This window comes from Trichosurus vulpecula, chromosome 7, assembly GCF_011100635.1.
Source record: "Trichosurus vulpecula isolate mTriVul1 chromosome 7, mTriVul1.pri, whole genome shotgun sequence".
Lineage (NCBI taxonomy): Eukaryota > Metazoa > Chordata > Mammalia > Diprotodontia > Phalangeridae > Trichosurus > Trichosurus vulpecula.
In genome coordinates, this window is record NC_050579.1 from 154,513,939 (window position 1) to 154,533,652 (window position 19,714).

Here is a 19,714-nt window from a genome sequence, read left to right on the forward strand (position 1 = left end):
GGGAGAGGGAAAGACAGAGGAATGTATCCATGTAAATCAAAGGTGCCATCTGCCCACTTATGGCCTCCACTAAAACATAAGGATATCTTTTCAAGGTTCCAAGAAAGTATCTAATCAGCATCTGGAACTTGAAGCCTTCCATCTTACCTAGAGAGTACGGAGACTCAGATTCAAAGTAATTGGCCATCCTTTAAGGACTGAATAAGAAAGGGGGAGGGGGGAACCCACAACGAATTTTAAATTTTTCTCTGCTCTATCTCGGACAAATGTGTTTCCGTGTGTGATTTCTAATCCCCCCCTCCCCCTGCCCCAAGATGCTTGTGGTGCCCTGCTGACATAACAGTTGTTGTGAGTAGCTGTTGTTCACTGGTGTTGGGTTTATATACTTGTTGTAAATGTTTTGTTTCACGTATTACGCTTTTCTTTTTCCTCTCTGGCTGTTGGCTCCGTTGCTGCTCCTTCAGAGAGAGCTGCAGGCCTTTGCTGCCGCTTAGTAGTCCCCTGTCATAAAGGAATGCCGAGGCTTACTGATCTGTCTGTCAAAACCAAAGATGTCTGGGAAATTCCACGTGAATCCCTTCAGTTGATCAAGAGACTGGGCAATGGGCAGTTTGGGGAAGTATGGATGGGTATGCTGTGACTCAGTTATTCTATTACTATCTTCCCTTTTGGGAAAATAAGGTACCAAAGATGGAAGGTGGACGAAGAACACTTTATGGCCAGCCTATAATAAAAAAAACTTCTGAATACTCGGGTGATAGCGTGGGCTATGTTTGGACATTGAGCTTTTTTTATTTCAGAAAATCCAAAATTTCATTTACTCTTTGTGACTTTTCACTTTGGGAAAATGGCTTCATTTTTCTTGTAATGGCGAGCCTCAATTAATAAAGGAAGCAATTTTGAAAATTGGCATAAAGTCACTGCCCTTGGTTTCTGACTGGGAATGCACCCAAGGGCAAATCACCTTCCATCTTTTCCATTGCATGCATAATTTTGGATTGTAAGAACTTTGTTTTCTTTATTAATTCCCTTTCCTATAGAGAAAGCTGATGGTTTGTGTTTTAACTTAACTGTGGTTGCCTCGAGTTGTACTCCACAAACCGTTGGATTGGCTAAAGATGCATGGGAAGTTGCACGGGATTCATTGTTACTGGAGAAGAAGCTTGGTCAGGGGTGTTTCGCTGAAGTGTGGTTTGGTAAGGCAGAGAGTGTGTTTTGCTTTGGATGCCCCTTAAGAGCCACTTGGGAGAAAGACTTTGAACAGAAACACACCAACACCTGCATACTCATCCACCTTGTCTAGGACACCCTGAAGGATGGAGTAAAGGGGCCCACCGAAGCATACTTTGCAGAGCCTGGCTGTCTTCTGCTGTTCTGGGTTGTGGTGCTCCAAAGATGACGCCCATAGGTCTCATTACTGCAGGCTCATCTTTCTATTGATGATTCCCATGCACTGTAGGAGCTCTTGGCCGGGAAAACAGCATAGAATTAAAGCATCTTTTTCTCCTAAGAGATGAGAATGTAAGATGCTCTAGAAAAAAGACTTCCATTTTCATTCACTGAGTTGTCAATGATAGGGCTCAATTCAAGGGGTCTTTGCCTACAGATTGTCTGCAGGTTTGTACTACACTGACAAGCATCTGAGATGAAGGTAAAGCATCCTTAATTGAGTTGACAAGGGATTCTTCTTTCCCAGAGCTCTTTTAAAATGGAATAGTATCGTCATCGTCCCCGTACTTAGTATATCGCCTAATACACAGTAAGCACTTAATAAATGTTTACTGACTGAATGATCGATTGATCATCATATTGGATATGCATAGAGCACTTTAAGGTTTGATTCATTCTGTGCATACATTATCATCTTCGAGCCTCACAAAAGTTCTGTGAGGTAAGTGCTATACGTATTATTATGTCCATTTGACAAATAAGGAAACCAAGGCGCCAAGAGATTAAGTGATTTGTACATGATCACAAAGCTGATGAATATCAGTGGCAGGATTTCAAACCAGGCCTCTCTAGATCCAACAATTAATCTATAAATATCACACTGCCTGTCATGCATGCCTACATTAACTTGCATTGGTATAGGCGTGGTCTTGTTCGATCAGAGGCAGAGGCTAGACCACATTACTCTGAAGATCCTAATTAGCACTTTAATTATGAGGTATTTAAAAATCTTATTTATGAGGCCTAGGGCCCAAAGATTTTAATAGAATCATCCACACACAAAAAAAGAATTAGGTCTCCATAAGAGAATGGATTTTTAAACTTTTAAATTGGTACATTTAAAATTAAGAGTTCATTTCCCATTGCCATTCCATGAGCGGCTTTGTCTCAGGGGATTTCCGAACCATTATACAATGCTTCTGTAATTAACTCAATTATTGCTGGAGTGTTTTAGAGAAAGGGAAAATCTAGCCTACTGAAAATTATTGGCTATTACCTGGAACACACTGGAATGTTGCATCAACCTTCAAATATCCCATTTATTTTTGGAGAACAAATTCTTCCATGTAATCACTTCCTACTTCTCAGCTTATAACCTGGTGTTTTCTATTTTGTAATAACAAGAACCAGACTTCCACCTAGGTAATAGTGCTACCCCAATAGAATGTATTTTTTAAAAAAATTCTCCAATTGGTGTTGTCCAAGCTATAAATAAATTTTTACGATTTCACTTGAATCAGTATTCCTTTTCTGATCGGAAATAAGCAGCTGTTTAATTACCCAGGGGAAAAAGTTGTCCCTTCTGTATAAAAATCATAAGCCTTAAAATAGACTCATGAAGCTAGAAAGGACCTCAGAGATCATCTAGTCCAGGCCCTCTCCCCTCATTTTATAGACAAGATTGATAAAAAAAAAAAAACCAAAAACCAATAGCCAAGGTGTATGTCAGAGTCCTTATTTGAACATCAAGAGCATTTACTAAAGTTTTTATTTCAAATTTAAATATTAATTTTAGTTCCCTCCTCATGGCTTCTTTTTTTACTTTTCCAGCCTCATTAATAGAATTCACTTTCTTATTATGGTTGAACTTCCATGAAATCTGGGGATTATTTTTCTGTACAAGTGCACTTTGGATTATTTTTTTATCAGTGCTTTACTGCTTGCATGATTCAACAGCAAAAAGGACCCAATCATGGGGCCACCAAAGCCTGAATTGGGAATGCTTTTAGACCACTGGGAACCAAAGGCCACTTCTCAGCCAAATTCATCCATCCCCAAGCACTCAGGTTCCTTCTAAAAAATTCTAAGCTTAGAATAGCCACACAGTAGACTTTGCTTTAACACAGAAGGGAGGGTTAGTACCCTGATTATCACTGAAACAGCTAATGGATAAGTGACACCAGCTTCTGTACTTCCATCATTGTTGATGGTCATTATGTATGCAAGAGCCAAGGTTTTCAGCTTGATTTCTCTTTCATATTAATGAAACAGAAAAGGAAAATAGCACTTAACCACGTGGGCCTGCCAGAACCAAATTAATGGCGAAAGTGGTGAAAGGATTGCATATTCAGTCATTACGCATAAATAAAACTAGTGTCGATTTTTTTTTCTTGAACATATTTGACACAATCCTTGTAAATGTCTTTGTTCCCCAGGACTTTTATAGGGCTTGTTTGTGGGGAAGAGGGTGCTGTGGAAGGGGAAAGCTGATAAGTAATTGTTTTAAGCAAATAGTTACTAGTTTAAAAAATTATTTTCCCCACCAGAAGATCTCTCATTTTGACTTCGTGTTATGGGCTGTCTGTAGGTACCTGGAATGGGAACACAAAAGTGGCCATCAAGACTCTTAAGCCTGGCACGATGTCTCCAGAATCCTTCCTTGAAGAAGCCCAGATCATGAAGAAACTGAAACACGATAAACTGGTCCAGCTTTACGCCGTGGTATCTGAAGAGCCAATCTACATTGTCACAGAGTACATGAACAAAGGTTGAGTAACGGTTCTCTCCCTCTTGTCTCTCCATTGGGACCTAGATAGGGAATTAGTACAGTCAAAAAATGTAGCTCTCTATCCGCTTGCCTCCTAGTTTCTGCCTAGATCTAGTATCCTCATCTGGGAGGCACCAGTTGTGTGTTCATTAGTGAAAAGTATTTTTAAAATAGCTCAGTCTATTACTGTGAGTCCCCTACGTCCTTCCATATTCTAATGTATTCTTCCTACAAGTGCTGGAGCTCAGAATTTTCTAATTCTTCCCAGAACCCATTACTTAGACCACTAGGCCTGCTGGATTATGCTACTCAGCTATTAATCTAGACGTAGCTGTTTGTGTTTGATTTTCTTTTTTTGTAATCCTGAGCACCTTGCATTAGAAACTGCTATAGAATGAAAAAAAAAGAAGAAATTTACATAATAACTTTGTGTATATTTAAAAGGAATAGCAAGTTGTACATAGTAGATTTGCAGTTTCGTGTGCCATCATCTGTTTTATTAGACTATGTTATGGAAATACTTGTTTTATTCCATAAATTAAAAGAAAATAAATTTTAAAAAAAGAAACTGCAGTAGAAGACAAATAAGATGCAGCTTTTGCTGTTTCCCCATCATGTTTCTTCCCACTACTTTCTTAAATGTACAGATGAACAGGGTATAGTGTAAAGGGCATTCTTTATTTCTCTTTCTTTTTCTTTTCCTAATTAAAGCAGTATTGCTAGGGGTGAGGCCAAGGATTACTTTGTTTTGGAAAAATAAATGAACCAAATAAGAAACAAAAGGTCTTAAAAGGAAAGACATTCTACATCAGAAGACACTGTATTTTTGTCTCCCCCTCTCACCCCCAGTGCTTTCTTTCAAAAAAGATTTGATTTATTTTTTCCTGGCAGATCTTCTGTCTCTTGTCTCCAGGGTTTATTTCATAAATAACTTGTATTCCATGATTAAAGCTTAAAAAATAAGAGATGACCATTGTAGTCATGTGGCCTCTGCAAATGATTATTTCAGTTTTTGGAATTATCCCTGACTCTATTTGGGCCCATTTATAATAACTCTTCTGAAGGTTTGGCCATTTTGCTTTTAGCTTTCTGATTTAAGGTTCAGATGATTATGATCTAATTAAGGGGGAGTGCCCACTCCACCATATATAAATCAGAATACTCTCCTGACTTAAATTTGTAAATAATCTAAGCTGTAATTTTCCCCATGACTCTTCTCTTTGGCTTGGTGTTCATCGGCCATAAACTGAGTCATGGAGTTTGTCCTGTGAATGATACTGATAATGGTAACAACAGCGACCACACAGGTCAAGAAAACCTGGGATTGAGTTCTGTTTCTGACACATGATGACTGTGTGACCTTAGGCAGGTCACTTACCAATCAGCATACCAGGCAACTCACAAAGATTATAAATTGCAGATCAGGGGCTGGTCTTCATGGTTAGAAGAAGTTTCCTATACTAATGAAATCATAGATCTAATACAAATAATTTACATTCTTGTGGCACTTAGAGGTTTCTGGAACACAATCCTCCCCCAGATACCTATGTGCAAGCTAGTATCAGAGCCAGGATTTAAAGCCAGGCCTCTTGCCTCCAAGGCCAGATTATAATACATAATCACTCTGTGGGTAAACTTATTTTAGTTGAGTTCTAGCTACGGCTTATTGAACATTGGCTTCACCATCCTTTTGTCCAAAGACATAAAACTATTCGCAAGCTTTTCTTGCTCAAGACATCTTTGTTCCTTGTGTGAACCATTAAATTGTTAGAAATGAATGCATTGTTCTCACCATGTATCTATACCCAGTCTGAAAAGAGCCCCCTAGCTCTGTTTCAGAGTTTTCTTTTCATAGTAAATGGATGCAATGGCACTTTTCATTCATAGGGAGTTTGCTGGATTTCCTAAAAGACGGAGAAGGAAGAGCTCTGAAATTGCCTAACCTGGTGGACATGGCTGCACAGGTATGTGTGACTGCCAGCAGGCGTCCTGTAGAGGACATGCCCATGATAGAGAAGCACAGGCTGGCCTTAAGTCATGTGTCCATTCACTCTCTGTTGTGCTTTAACAGGTTGCCGCAGGTATGGCTTATATCGAGCGGATGAATTATATCCATAGAGATCTGCGCTCTGCAAACATTCTGGTGGGGAACGGGCTCATCTGCAAGATTGCTGATTTCGGACTAGCCAGATTGATTGAAGACAATGAGTACACAGCAAGACAAGGTGAGACCTGATGTGATTGCTGTTTATGGTTCCTTTTTAAACAGTCACTTTCTAACCTGTTACTGGATCAAGACCCTTTATTTCATTTACTTTTTCCTTCCCATACGGTCCCTATACTCCTATAGGTAACTAGTAGCACAGGGGACAGAGCCCTGGGCCTGGAGCCAGGAAGACCCGAGTTAAAATTTCAGCCTCGGACACTTAGCAGCTGTGCAATCCTGGCTGAGTCATTTAACCTGTTTGCCTCAGCTTCCTCGTCTGTAAAAGGAGGACAATGAGAGCACCTACCACAAATGAGATAATAATTGCAAAGGGTTTCTTAGCGCAGCACCTAGCACACAATAAGCACCGTATAAACATTAGCTATTTTATCATCATTATTATTACTTACTACCCCCACCCCACTCTCCTAAATAAACCATTAACCAAGATTAAAAATAGAATCCATTTGCTGAACTGATCCTCCCTATCCCCACTCCCATGCAATATAGTATCGTACATTCAACCTAGAAAGGAAGAGAAATTGCTTGCTAGTGGCGGTCAGCTGGCCGACCCTTTGGCTGATTTTGAAATCACATGTTGCTTTTCCTTTGAGCACCCTGGCCTTGGGAGAAGGCCAAGGGATCTGTGGATTCCCATCATGGACCCACAGAAATGCCCCCCACTCTCATCCTTTTCTCCCCTTCCCCAAGTGAAATTTATGGAAACAAACTTCTAGCACATGTAGATCCCAAATTGGTATGTTAAATACTTAATGATTCCAATGTATAACCCAATAGGTATTCCAATTAAAGAGATACCAGAGAGACAACTCTTGGGGGCTGTGCCAGCATCACTTTTTTTTCTAGTTTGTCAATTAATTTTCTATTAAACAACTTCATTACCATATGCAGTTTGGGGTAACAGATGGCCTCTTCTTAGGGAATTTAAGGTTTGTGTTTTGGGGGAGGGGATGATTTCCTTCTTTTTAAATGAGGTCCTATTCCAATTCCAGGCAAGAATGAATAGTGGGTGGGCTACGCTGAAAAAAAAAACCTACATGGAATTTCATATAGACTCTTTCTTTTGTAATTATTATTGTTTAATTTCATGTTCCCCATCCCCCACCTCTTTCCATAATACGGGTACAAGGATGGAAATGGCTTTAGCAGTCTCATGCTATAAGGATAAATGTCGGTACAGATGCTACAAAGATACTAAAATACGTGCAGGTCAGCTGTTTGGATTTTCCCAACACGTGGAGGCTCTCGTTCTTCAGCCAAGTATGCACAGCCCAGTGCTGAGGCCAGATGGTGCGTTCTGGTCTCTAAGCACAGCAGACAGGCAACCTCGATTAGAGTTGGCAGCCTGGGGAGAAATGGGAATGTGAACTGGGGGCCACATGAGCTAGGCAGGACGGCAGCGAGCGGTGGAGTAGGAAATACCAGCAGGATTAAAACCTGAACACCATTAGTGCGCTTACCCGGAGGCCAAGGTTTCAAATCATGATTGCCTCAAGTCAGGGAAAGTTTACCAAGCACAAAGATTTGGTTTGTGAAAGAAATGTAAAATGGCCCTTCTTCTTGGTCCTGTGAAAGAGACCAACTATGTTTGTGTTGAGTGTCCAAGACTCAGAGTAGCCAGAGTGATGTATTTAAACTTTGTTTCCTGGGGGCAGCTAGGTGGCGCAGTGAGTGGAGCACCAGCCCTGGAAACAGGAGGACCTGAGTTCAAATCCAACCTCAGACACTGGACACACTAGTTGTGTGACCTTGAGCAAGTCACCTAACCCCAATTGCCCTGCCTTCCCCCCCTCCAAAAAAAAACCATAAAATTTGTTTCCTGGGTGGTGGCAGGGAAGAGGGGGGCCAGTATTACTGTCCCTTCCTTCCCCCACTACCCCTCTTTTTAGTAGCCCTTCTCATCCATCGTGCTATATTAATACAGTACAGTTAAGTGGATTCATTCTAAAAGTAGTCAAATATTCTTGGATGCTCCACAAACAGGAAGATTCTAGGGTCAGTTGTCAGCAAAGATGGGGATAGCTCTACATATGGTAGTTGATGGGTTTAAACATTATTTTTGTTTAGAATTGTTCATTGATTCCTAACAATAATATCAAGCTGATATTTAAAAATTACAAAGCATTTGCATACACGACCTCATGTTTGTGGTATAGCAAAACAGTGGGAGGCAATGGCAGAGAACTGGATTTGGAGCCAGAGGACCTCGCTTCAAATCCAGTCTGCCACTGACGACTCCTGGACCTCAGTTCCCTTATCTGTAACAAGAGAGTGTTGGAAAGGCCCCTTCCAGCTCTGAACTCATGATCCTGTGATAGACACGCTAATAACCCTGGGAGGCAGACAATACAGTCCTATTACAGATAAGGAAATGGAGGCTTAGAGAGGGAAAAGTCACTTGCCCAAAGTTTCATGGCTAGGAAGTGAGTTGGGTACTTAAACCAGGTCTTCTGATTTTCTATCCATATCAAATTCAATTCCATTCAGTTCAATAAATATTTATTAAGTGCCTTTTGTGTGCCAGGCACTGTGCAAAAGCGTACTACATCATCCCCACTGTACTCAAGAATCTCCAGTTCATTCACAACATTGACGCAGCAGCCCCCCATTCTTCCTACACTGGCCATCCACTGCCACACTCTCCTCCCACCATTAGTTAAGTGTCACATCACCGGGAGCAAGCCTAGGAGGTGGCCAAGATTGGGTGCAGAGGCAGATTTTTCACTTGGTCTACTTGCAGGATCATAGATTTAAAGATGGAAAGAACCTCAGAGGTCATCACATCCACCCCCTTCATCTCCTAGAGGAGGAAGTGGGCTGAGGGAGGTTACATGGCATTTCCAGTCCTCCTTTGCCCGGTTCACAGAACTTTAGAGATGAAGGACACTTAGAGGTCACCTACTCCAACGCTCTCATCTTGCAGGTGGGAAAAACCAAGGTCCGCAAGGAAAAGTGACTTTACCCAAAGCCCCACTGGAAAAAAATGGTACAGCCAGTGTTCATACCCAGGCTATGGGATTCTGTCCTCTACACTAAACAACACGTGGCCTGAAGCTTCTCAGCCTTTTACAATGTTGTTAAGACTACACCAAACAATAAGATATGAGAAGAAATGGACTAATTAGAAGGGTAAATTGAAAAAAAGGAAGCATAGGGTCTTTCAGGAGCAGGGAAAGAAGAACAGGAGCCTGGGGAAAATTAAAGAAATAATTGTAAATGTCCCAGAACATTGGGAAGAACATTGTACCAGAAACATAATGTTCAGACATCATAGGAAAGGAAATGTGTAAAATCGACAGAGAAAAGATGGAGAAGATGTGGTGTATGTTGGTGGGAAAGGTCTGGATAGACAACAGTGAAGGAGATGGAGCTGGAACTGTGGAAAGAGGTTTGTCTCTGAAGGGAAAAGACCCGAATTCAAATCCAGATTGATGCTCATCATCGGCATGACCCGTCCCTTACCCTCCATGGGCTTCTGTAAAATGAGGTCCTTTCTCTTACTAGATAGATCTTACAGAGAAATCTGGCGATCTTTCCTACAAGTAAAGAAACAACAAATGGGTTTGAAAAACCAGTTTAAGAAAACGTAAGGATTCAGGAAAAGGCCATTAGTGAGCTTTTCTTCTTTCAAAAGAAGGAAAACAAATCAAAAGTCAGTTGTTTCTGTCTCTTTATTTGATTGATTTTTTTATAAGAGCCTTTTAATATTCATCACTGGGGAAGAGACACCCTCATTTTTGAGTAGACTCAGGCAACCTCACATGATACTAGCTATTTATAAAATTTGTCACACAGATTTGTCTTGCACTGATATTTTCAAACAGCAGTGCCTGGGTGTGCATTCCACTCATGCATGCTGTAGGCGGCATGCACACTGCATACTTATGTGTCTGTAAGGGATTAATCAGCTACACTTGACAGCTGGTCCGCGTGCCTAATAATATTTGCAAGTTGAGTTTTATGTTACGCACAGCCCCAATCCACGCTGTGACTTCAATCATGTAAGCTGTTTGCGGTATACAGCAATGCATGCCAGTTGGAGATATTCTCAGACTAGGACTGGTAACTATTTTTCAGCTCTGTTTTTATGCGTTTCCCTTCGAAGGGTAAAATAAAACATCTTCCTCTCCTGGGTTTGACTTAGAAGAAGCAGTGTGCACAATGGCCCAGCTGTGATGTCCCTCCTAGAGTCTGCCACCCAGCTGGGTCTCTGGCCAGTGGCAGAGGAGGCAAGCCTGGGGAGGTAGCTAAGATTGGTCACAGAGGCAGATTTGTCTCCATCTGCTTATAGGACCATAAATCTAGAGGTAGAAAGAGCTTGAGAGGCCATCTGGTCCAACTGCCCCATTTTACACAGGAGGAAACTGAGGCCTAACAAGATTAATTGAAATGCCCAAGATTGCACAGGTAGTAAGCAGCAAAAGTAGGATTCAAGCTCAAGTCTGCTGACTGCAGAGCCAGCGGCAATTCAATGCCTTCTAAAGTCAACTATTATTTTTAGATTATCTACTATTCTGGATTATTTACACGTCTCCCCCACCATTGGGCTAGGTGGATAGGGCTCCCAGCCTGGAGTCAGGAAGACCTGAGTTCAAATAGAGCGTCAGACACTTACTAACTGTTGTGACCCTGGGCAAGTTATTTAACCCTGTTTGCCTCAGTTTCCTCATCGGCAAAATGAGCTGGAAAAAGAAACGGCAAACCACCCTAGTATCTTTGCCAAGAAAATCCCAAATGGGGTCATGAAGAATCAGATACAACTGAACAACGACAACCCCCTCCATTATAGTAATCAAAATATAACTAATATTTATATAGCGCATTAAAAGGCACTTTTGTAAAGCTTGCTGCTGGCCAGTGAGTTGGGTGAGTTAAGTTGAAAGTTCAGAATTATTCCACTACCATAGAGTCATCTCCATTTCATAGATAAGGAGACAGATTGAAACAGGAAAAAGTGATTTCATCATGGTTATACACCCATGTGTAACCAGTGCTGGAGCCTTTGAAAAGATAATCTGGCGATGACTAGTGGTAAACTGCATTAAAGCTGAGATCTGCCAATTGATGATAGCACTCCCTCCAACCATGCCACTCATAACCCTCCTGTGCCTTCTTGTCCTAGGCATCTCTCCTTCCCTCAGTCCTCCATAGGGTCAAGGCTATGTGCCGGGCCTTTCTTATAGCTGATGTTACACGGCTACTGAAATACTTACTAGCTGTGTGACCCTGGGCAAGTCACTTCACCCTGTTTGCCTCAGTTTCCTCATCTGTAAAATAAGCTGGAGAAGGAAATGGCAAACCACTCTAGTGCCCTTGCCAAGAAAATCCCAAATGGGATCACAGAGAGTCAGACACAACTGAAACAACTGAACAACCACAACGTTTCGCCATGTGTCGAGCCCACCTTTTTTTCCCAGTCACATCTCTCTCTGACTACTTCCTTAACACTTCTTGGTTGGTAGAATGTTGCAATGCACTCACATCCCCCTGTCCCAAATATGTACCAAGCACTTATTTACGTGTGGGACATCATGCCCACATAGTGGTGCTTCACTGTATAGCTATCTACGTGCTTGCCTCACCTCCTTTACTAAACTTTAAGCGCATGGATGTCAGAGACCTACGACACTCAGTTCGGTACTTTGTACATAGCAGGTCTACTGAACAAGAGAATGAAGTCCTGTCACTGATAACACTTGGTGAATGATTGAATATGGGAGATGAGGGAAGAGTCAAGGGTGCTGAGGATTTGAGCCTTGGGAAAGAATTCAAGCCAAGTCGGCTTTGGAGGAAAGGGCATGAGTTTGATTTTCAATATTTGTGTCTGAAATAGTGGGACATCCCAGCTGGAGATGTTTGGCTACCTCCACCTCACATCCTCCATCCTCCCCTAGCTAGCACTGTTGCTATTTACATGATCTCGATATCTCTCTCTCTCTCTCTCTCTCTGTCTCTCTCTCTCTCTCTCTCTCTCTCAAGGGTTACCCCAGGTGTTCCTGTTTTTTGGTTTGTTTGTTTTTGCAACAGCTGCCTCCCACCCCATATACAGTCTTCCTGGATTTGGGGCCATCACTCATACCCTAATTCCAGCAATACTTATTTCCAGATTTCTTCTGCAATGCACCTCAGTTACCACAGTCATTTCTAGGAAAATTACTAATATAGTTCACTTCCAGAAACCATTGTAGCTGGTCCTTCTCTTAATCCTCACCTACCATTTCTAGCTGTGTGCTCTATCAAGCTTTATAAGTACTTGTGAGCAGGGCATGGTAGCACATGCTGCTGCTGGGGAGGCAGCAGCTGGTTCATCTCTTGAACTCCAGAGTCCTCAGATGCAGTGAGCTGAGCCAATCATGTGTCTACACTAAGTTTGGACCCAATATGGCAAGCCCCCTAGGAGCTGAGGAAAGGGAGGGTGCCATCAGCCTGCCTAAGGAGGGACAACCTGGCCTACTTCAGGTCAAAACTTGTGTGTCTTTCAATAGAGGGATCAAGACCACGAGTGGCCACTGCACTTTTGGCCTGGTGAGATAGGGAAACACAATCTTATCATCACCATTACCACAACTACTTGTTGGTCCATTCTTACTTTCTGAGATTTAATAATTAGGGCCTTTACGATTCATGCAAAGAGATGAGTAAAGACTTCTCACCAGACAATTAGTTTTCTCTGTGAATCTTAGACTCAGTGGCACATTGACTGACATTGATTTTTAAACCTACAATCTAAAGTCCTTTTTTACTCATAGAAAAAAGTCATTGGATATCCTTACACACATCTTTAGTTTAGCTTTGATGACTAATGAACAAAGAATGGCTTTCTAAAACATTCTATTTCGTTGACATGTATTCTTTAAAAAAAATTTTTTAAAGGAGAGACCACAAGGTTTTGATATGATTTTCTATTTTATCAAACAAGAAAACAGTGTGGTATGGTGGGAGGAATACTAGATTTAGGTTCAAGTCCAGTTTCTGATACTTATTAGTTGTGTGACCTTGAGTGCTCCAGGGCCTTTTTGTTGCTGAATACAAGCAGTCCCAACCCCCCTCCCCCCCCAACAACACACACATTTTATGCTCTCGCCCAGCAAATTTTCTCCCCAACTATCCTATATTTTCTTTCTCTCCTGCCCTGGTACCTCTGTGGTTTTTAGGTTGTCAGTGAAGATTCTTTGAGCCTCTCATGGATACAGGCTAATGCCAGATTTTCAACTGGACTTGTGAGAAAGATCCTAGGATCACATTTTTAGAGCTGGAAGGGACCTCAGAGGCCATCTGGTCCAAATCCCTCATTCTACAGATGGGGAAACCGAGGCCTGGAGAATTAAAGTGACTTTGAGGTTACACAGGCAATTAAGAATATTAAAAGTTGGGAAGAAGTAACTATTATAAAAAAGGTGGCCAAGGAAAATATATGAAGACTCAGAACTCTCCCTGGAAGCCAAGCTTCTGGGGCAGCTGAAGCTGTGGATCCCTCTAGTTTGGGAACTGCAATAGGGCAGAAGCCAATCACATATCCACGCTAACTCCAGCGTCAGGTTGGTGAGCCCCCTGGTACAGGGGAGCACCAGCCTGCCTAGCTGTGGTTGGAGATGGAGCAGGTTGAAGCTTCCATGCCCCTCAGCAAGGAGGTCTGGCATACTTCCAGCCCAGGTGAGATAATGAGACACAGTCTCAAAGAAACAAAACAAAACAAGAAATTCTCCCTGGAGTTGCTTCATCATCATCATCCTCATCGCTAACATTTATATAGTGCTTACTGTACGGCAAGCACTGTCTAAGTACATTACAGTTCTTATCGCATTTGGTCTTTACAACAACTCTAGGAGGTAGGTGCTATTATATCAATTTTACAAATGAGGAAACTGAGGCAAACAGAGGTCAAGGTCACGTAGCTAGTAAGTGTCGGGGGCTAGATTTGAGCTCAGGACTTCCAGGCCCTCTTCCTCGTAGGTTATTTAATCTTTCTATGACTTAGATTGCAGTCTCAATGAGGCATCCTGTAGCAGTGAGGATTGCCCAGAGAAGATGATTCATTACTTTCCTATTCTTTAAAATGGGGAAAACACTTTTTGGACCCCTGCCTTACAGGGTTGTTGCAGGGATGCAACAAGAGAATATATGTTTTATAAACTTTACAGCACCACACAAATGTCAGCTATCTATTCTTATTATTCCTTCTAATCAAGGCCCTCAGAATTGTGAAGCAGACAGACTCTGTCTGTGCCCTTGTCTGGCCTCATGGATCATACTTCCCTCCATCCCTCACCCTCAGTATCCCATGACTTGGATTCATCTTCCCAACAATGCTTTTAACAAAATGTGGCCTCCAAATTGTCAGGGAGGGAAGGACTCCGACTAATTTGTACTAAGATGTTGATGATTGATAATGATGATTTACCATGTACCCCAGCCACAAGTATTTGCATTTTAACCAGGAACAAAGTCTTAATTCAAAGGAATGAAACTTCAGTAGGAGAACTGGAAATATCAGTGACCCGGTCTAGTAGGGAAAATGTCTTGGGGGGAGGGTAGAGCCCTGTTTGCTTCCCTTAACTCAAACTTCACCAACATGAGACCTGCCTATACTAATTTTCTTCCATTACTTAAGTAATCAAGAATTAACTAGGTTGTATTTTGGTGCTTTTAGAATTTGTAAGTACAGGCAAATCTTTAAACTTTGAGTATAATGCCAGAAGTTTAAGTCATGTTTTTAAATAGAAAGGGAGGGGGGAAAATGCAATACTCCCCCCAGAGGAAAGTTTAAGTTGAATAGATGGTTGTCTGGGGGAAAATTCATGTATAAATTATACTAGGAAAAAAATTTATAATGGTTGCTGTTTTCATGTTAATTATTTCATGGTAAAAATTTGTGGCTGCATAAATTAACACATTCTTTTATGGAGAGCATATTTTAGAAAGATTTGTTACTTTAATAACTCTTTGTGTATCAGAAACCCCAGATGCCTGTGCTAATTAAATATAACTAGATTTCTGATTCAGAAAGCACAGTGGCGGTTTAACAGCGACAAGCAGGCAGTGAAGTTGACAAACACAATCGGGATTGAAGAAGATTCCTGGGGCCAATCAGAATTGTAAATTTGATCCCTAATCTTACTTTTATATTATAAAGATTTAAGAATTGCTAGCTCCACTCCTTCCCCATCCCCCACCGTCTTCCCTCTCTCCCGCCCTCGCCCTCCCCGCACTTCTCTTCTAGAATTATGCAGTAGAGCCTCCTGGAGGGCCCTTTGCAGTCTGGGCTACAGATCAGACTTAACTAAGATTTGCCAGGATGACCTTGCCTCGCCCCTATCAGCACAAGGATTTCCTGTTCTCCTGTTAGCAGCCTCACTGATCCTGCACAGACTGTTGTTATACTAGCAGCAAAAATAGAAGAATCCTTTATTAATTACCTGAATGGAAACTAACTTCTCTAAATACACTGGTAGGAAAAAGGAAAGGAAAATCACAATGTGAGGAAAACTTAAAATGTCTCAAGTCCATCCATTGTTTTATGAACTGGGGAATTATAACCTTCAGTTCTTAACTACCTTGCTTATCAGCATTCCCACTTCCACACCCCCACCCCCAATCCTGAGCTTCAGTGCATTCTGACTCCTTTATGGCTTAACCAAGGGGACCTCTTCCACCCCCTTCCATCTGGCCCTGGTGCTTATCTCTTTGGGACTGGCTGGCTGCTATAGGGTCCCAAGGTGTCAGTTTACACCACAGGATGTCTGCCCTGGGTCTGACCTCTCCAGCAGCCCCTCTATTCCGAAGGGGAAGGGTCCTGAGACAGCTCTCCTCCTTATTTGGATTTCCAGATAGTGGGATTGTACCTGATTAAGCTAGATTTGTTCACAGCTGGGTTAGAATTTAAAGCCCCAAGCAAAAATTGCTGCCCTGCCGTTCACCTCTACAGACTTCCACCCAGATAGTTTCGAGGTTCCATGACTCTGTTGATCTTTGGAACCACCGCGGGGCTTCCGAGACCCAGAAGGAACAGATCAGATTGGCAGGGAAATGGAGACTGAATTGTGCAGATCAACCGTTTTCTCATAGAAAGGATGTGTTGGAAACTAAAGATTAAAGTTAAAAGTTTTCCTCTCTTCCTGGTCTTCCTTTCAAGGTTTAAAACTGTTGTAAGGGAAGGAGGCAGATTAATTTCTTCCATTTCCATATTTTGGGATCTCTAGCTGCCTGAAAAACAGATGGGGAGTGATGTAAGCTCTAGTCGTAAGCTAGGAGGATTCTCTACACCTTCAGCACTCAGCAGTCAAACATTACTGTTCAGTCAGGGTACTTTGTTGTTGGGTCTGGGGTTTTTCACCCTTTTCTTTGTGATGGTTTGGGCAGAACCCTTTGCTTCTGTTATTTATGGATGGTCAAGAGTAAGTAGCTGGTTCTGTTCATCCCATGCTTCTTAGTAATCCTCAGGAAGGAAGCAGATGGTCATACTCTGTGATTTCAGTGTGTAAATAAGAATTGCTTATGCTCTCAGATAACAGAAATGTCACTTGGCTTCCCTTACCTTTCTTTGTCGGCAAAATTATGTCTTGCTTTCTCATAATCAAGGGGAAAAACATTAAAATTATATGTGGAAACTCAACCAAATTGTCAAGCCTCTGCTGCTTCTAGCTAGAGAAAGGTGCATCTGACAACTTCCTTCTTCCCCACAGAGGTCCCACAGCACTGCTATCATGCCAGATTGAGGGAGAAAGGGAATACATTTTGAAATCATAACCACAAAATTCTTACTTATCTCATTTTCTCCTCTCATAAGCTCCCTCACTAAATCCCAACTCATTGAAACCTCTATCTTATTCTTCACAGTGATTAATCCGAATGTTTTCCTTTCCTCAATCCTTTGAGTTTCTCCCTCTGTTTCTCTGTCTCAGTCTCTCTTTAGTCTCTTTCTCTGCTGCTCTGTCTCTATCTCTGTTTTTGTCTATTTCTGTGTGTCTCTCTGTCTCTCTCTGTTACACACACACACACACACACACACACAAACACACACCCCACCCCTCCTTTCAACAACTCACTTTGCCTCCTCCTCTTTCACTGATATCCAGACCATCCAGTATAAGCTCAATCAACTCTTCTCCCTTCCATATTTCAGAATCTTTATTTCCACCCATTCTTTCTTCTTTCCTTCCTTCCTTTGTCTCAGAGGGCAATGTGTTCCTACTCCTTGCCAAAGTCTGGGCCTTTGATCCCATAATTTCCTACCTCCTCTAGACCTTGCTCCATTAATCACTTATCCTCACATTCATCTCCCCCAGTTCCTTCCTATCTGCCTACCAATATGCTCAGCCCCCACCCCCAAATCCTTAACGAAAAAGGAACGAGGGAGGCTCTCTTCTACTCATCTCTACCTTTTAATCTTTAAAACTTCTTTAAGAAGTCCATAGCTGGTTGTCACTACCACCGCTATTCTACTAAAACTGCTCCATCAATAGTCACTGATTGCGTTGCCAAACCCTGCCGCCTTTTCCTAGTCCTCATCCTTCTTGACCGTTCTGTAGCAGGTAACATTTTTTCGTCATATTTCTTCCTTCCTTGCTTGACTTTGGAGACACTGCAGTCTCCTGACTCACCCCCTATCTCTTTAACAATTCTTCCTCTGTCTCTCCTGGCTCCTTATCTCATACTACTCCCATCCTTATAATCTCTTCATCTGCCAAATCGGACTTCCTAGCTAGTGTTTTCCCACATCCTTCTGCTTCCATTGTTTCCTATCCCCTCCCTCCTCCATCTCTCCAGTCCATCCCAAGTTCCAACAGAAAGGATAATCCTTCTTGAAGCCTTCCCTGAAGCCCTTCCCCCACTCCAGTTGGAAATGCTTCTTTTCTTGGGCCTCCTCTAGGTAGCATTTTGTCTGTAGTTCCCTTAAGTTTCTTATGGAAGTTGTAGATATCACACCCCACTCCCCTTACTTGATGGTGAGCGCCAAGAGAACAAAGGGGCAGGATCTTATTTCAATGTTATCTCCCTCCCCACACCTACCACAGTTCTCCACATATAATATGTGTTTAATAAATGTTTAGCAAATTGTTGAATGCCAACCAGATACCCTTATATTTCAGCCAGGACAATACTGTTCCCCAACAATATTTCAAAACACAGGAAAAAAAAAAAGGGATTTTTTTTTCCTTTTTACTCTTTCTGGGTGGTGTGGAATGATACTCGGCCTTAGCCAGGCCTGTTAACAATTATTTTCTGGAGATGGCTGGCTTCTTGGGGGAATTGCTGGCCCAGACCAAAGACCAGCCCACAGCTAATTCCTTTCCACAACTCTCAGAAAGAAACAGCATACATCTGAGTAGGGAGTCCCCACACATCTCGGCAGCCTTATCACCCTTCTCTGTTTTAAATAGAAACTTAAAATATTCGTATCCCTTGTGTTAAGGCCCTGGAGCTGTCTTTTGTCTGATAGTGTTTTCCTCTTGGCTCCTGCAAGCCCGGTAATGATTCTGTCAGAGCTGTGCCAAGAGATCCTGAATTCCATTTACCCCAGCCCACTCTAGATACCAGCCAGTGAGCTACTATCAATAACTCTGAGCACCAAAAGTACATATCCTCAGTTGCCAAACTGTGCATGGGGAAACCATCTCTGGCCATCAAGGATATCCCATGTGATCATGCTCAGAAGAAAAATAGTACCTACCTCCCAGGGTTGTTGTGAGGGTCAAATGAGATAAGAATTATGAAATGCTCAGCACAGTGCCTGGCACATAGTAAGCTCTATATAAATGTCAGTTATTAATATTAATTATTAATATTATACTATTAAATAATAATACGGCCAAATATATACTATAGCTAATAATATTTCTAAAAGTTACATTGGTACACTAATATTAATGATATTGTTGATAATTAATATTCGTAATATTCAAAAGCACTCCATCGCAGCTCTGTGAATTAGCCATTGTGCACACAGAACCTTAATAGGTGGTCTTTGGGGGAAGGTAGGGTTGCTATGACTGAAAAACAAGACAAAACATCATCTGGTGACCAGCTTTCTGCTGATGAGCCTTTCTAGACTTAGCTAGGCTTGTCCCCTGATGACAGGCATACAGGGCCCAGCACATGGTAAATGCTAAATAAATGTTTGTTGACTGTTCAGCCCCCATACTCCTATCCTCCTCACACTGTAGACCCCACCAAAGCTTGTGCTGTGCTGGCCTCACTGCTGAGAACCCAGGGTCACTGCAGCACCACAGTGAGGGATCACAGTAGACCGTCCACGGAGGAACATCGGTAATGTTAGAGGAAACCAGGGTCACATGGCTAATAAGTGTCTGAGGCCAGATTTGAACTCAGGAAGATGAGTCTTTCTGACTTCAGGGCCGGCACTCTATCCACTGTGCCAACTAGCTGCTCATCCTGGCCATAGGCAGGAGTATGTAAAAACCTGATTCAAATTCCGTGCTTTCCACTTAGTACCTGTGACCCTGAGCAAACACTTTAGATCACTGGGCCTCAGTCTCTTCATCTTTAAAATAGAAGGAGGGGAGGTTGGACCAGTGAGGTTCCTGCCACTT

General features: G+C 42.1%; 1 protein-coding gene across 5 annotated transcripts in view; it reads left to right on the top strand.

Moving 5' to 3' along the window:
* Nucleotides 1–19,714, top strand: part of FYN (FYN proto-oncogene, Src family tyrosine kinase) — a 300,014-nt gene that overhangs the window by 242,686 nt on the left and 37,614 nt on the right. For 4 of the 5 annotated variants that reach the window (XM_036766548.1, XM_036766549.1, XM_036766550.1 and 1 more), the window contains 4 exons: nt 465–629; nt 3,758–3,937; nt 5,825–5,901; nt 6,009–6,162. In XM_036766548.1, the coding sequence (XP_036622443.1) occupies nt 465–629; nt 3,758–3,937; nt 5,825–5,901; nt 6,009–6,162 (576 nt within the window). Of the gene's footprint in view, nt 1–464; nt 630–1,040; nt 1,197–3,757; nt 3,938–5,824; nt 5,902–6,008; nt 6,163–19,714 lie in introns of all 5 variants that reach the window. The other variant, XM_036766553.1, reaches the window with a different exon arrangement.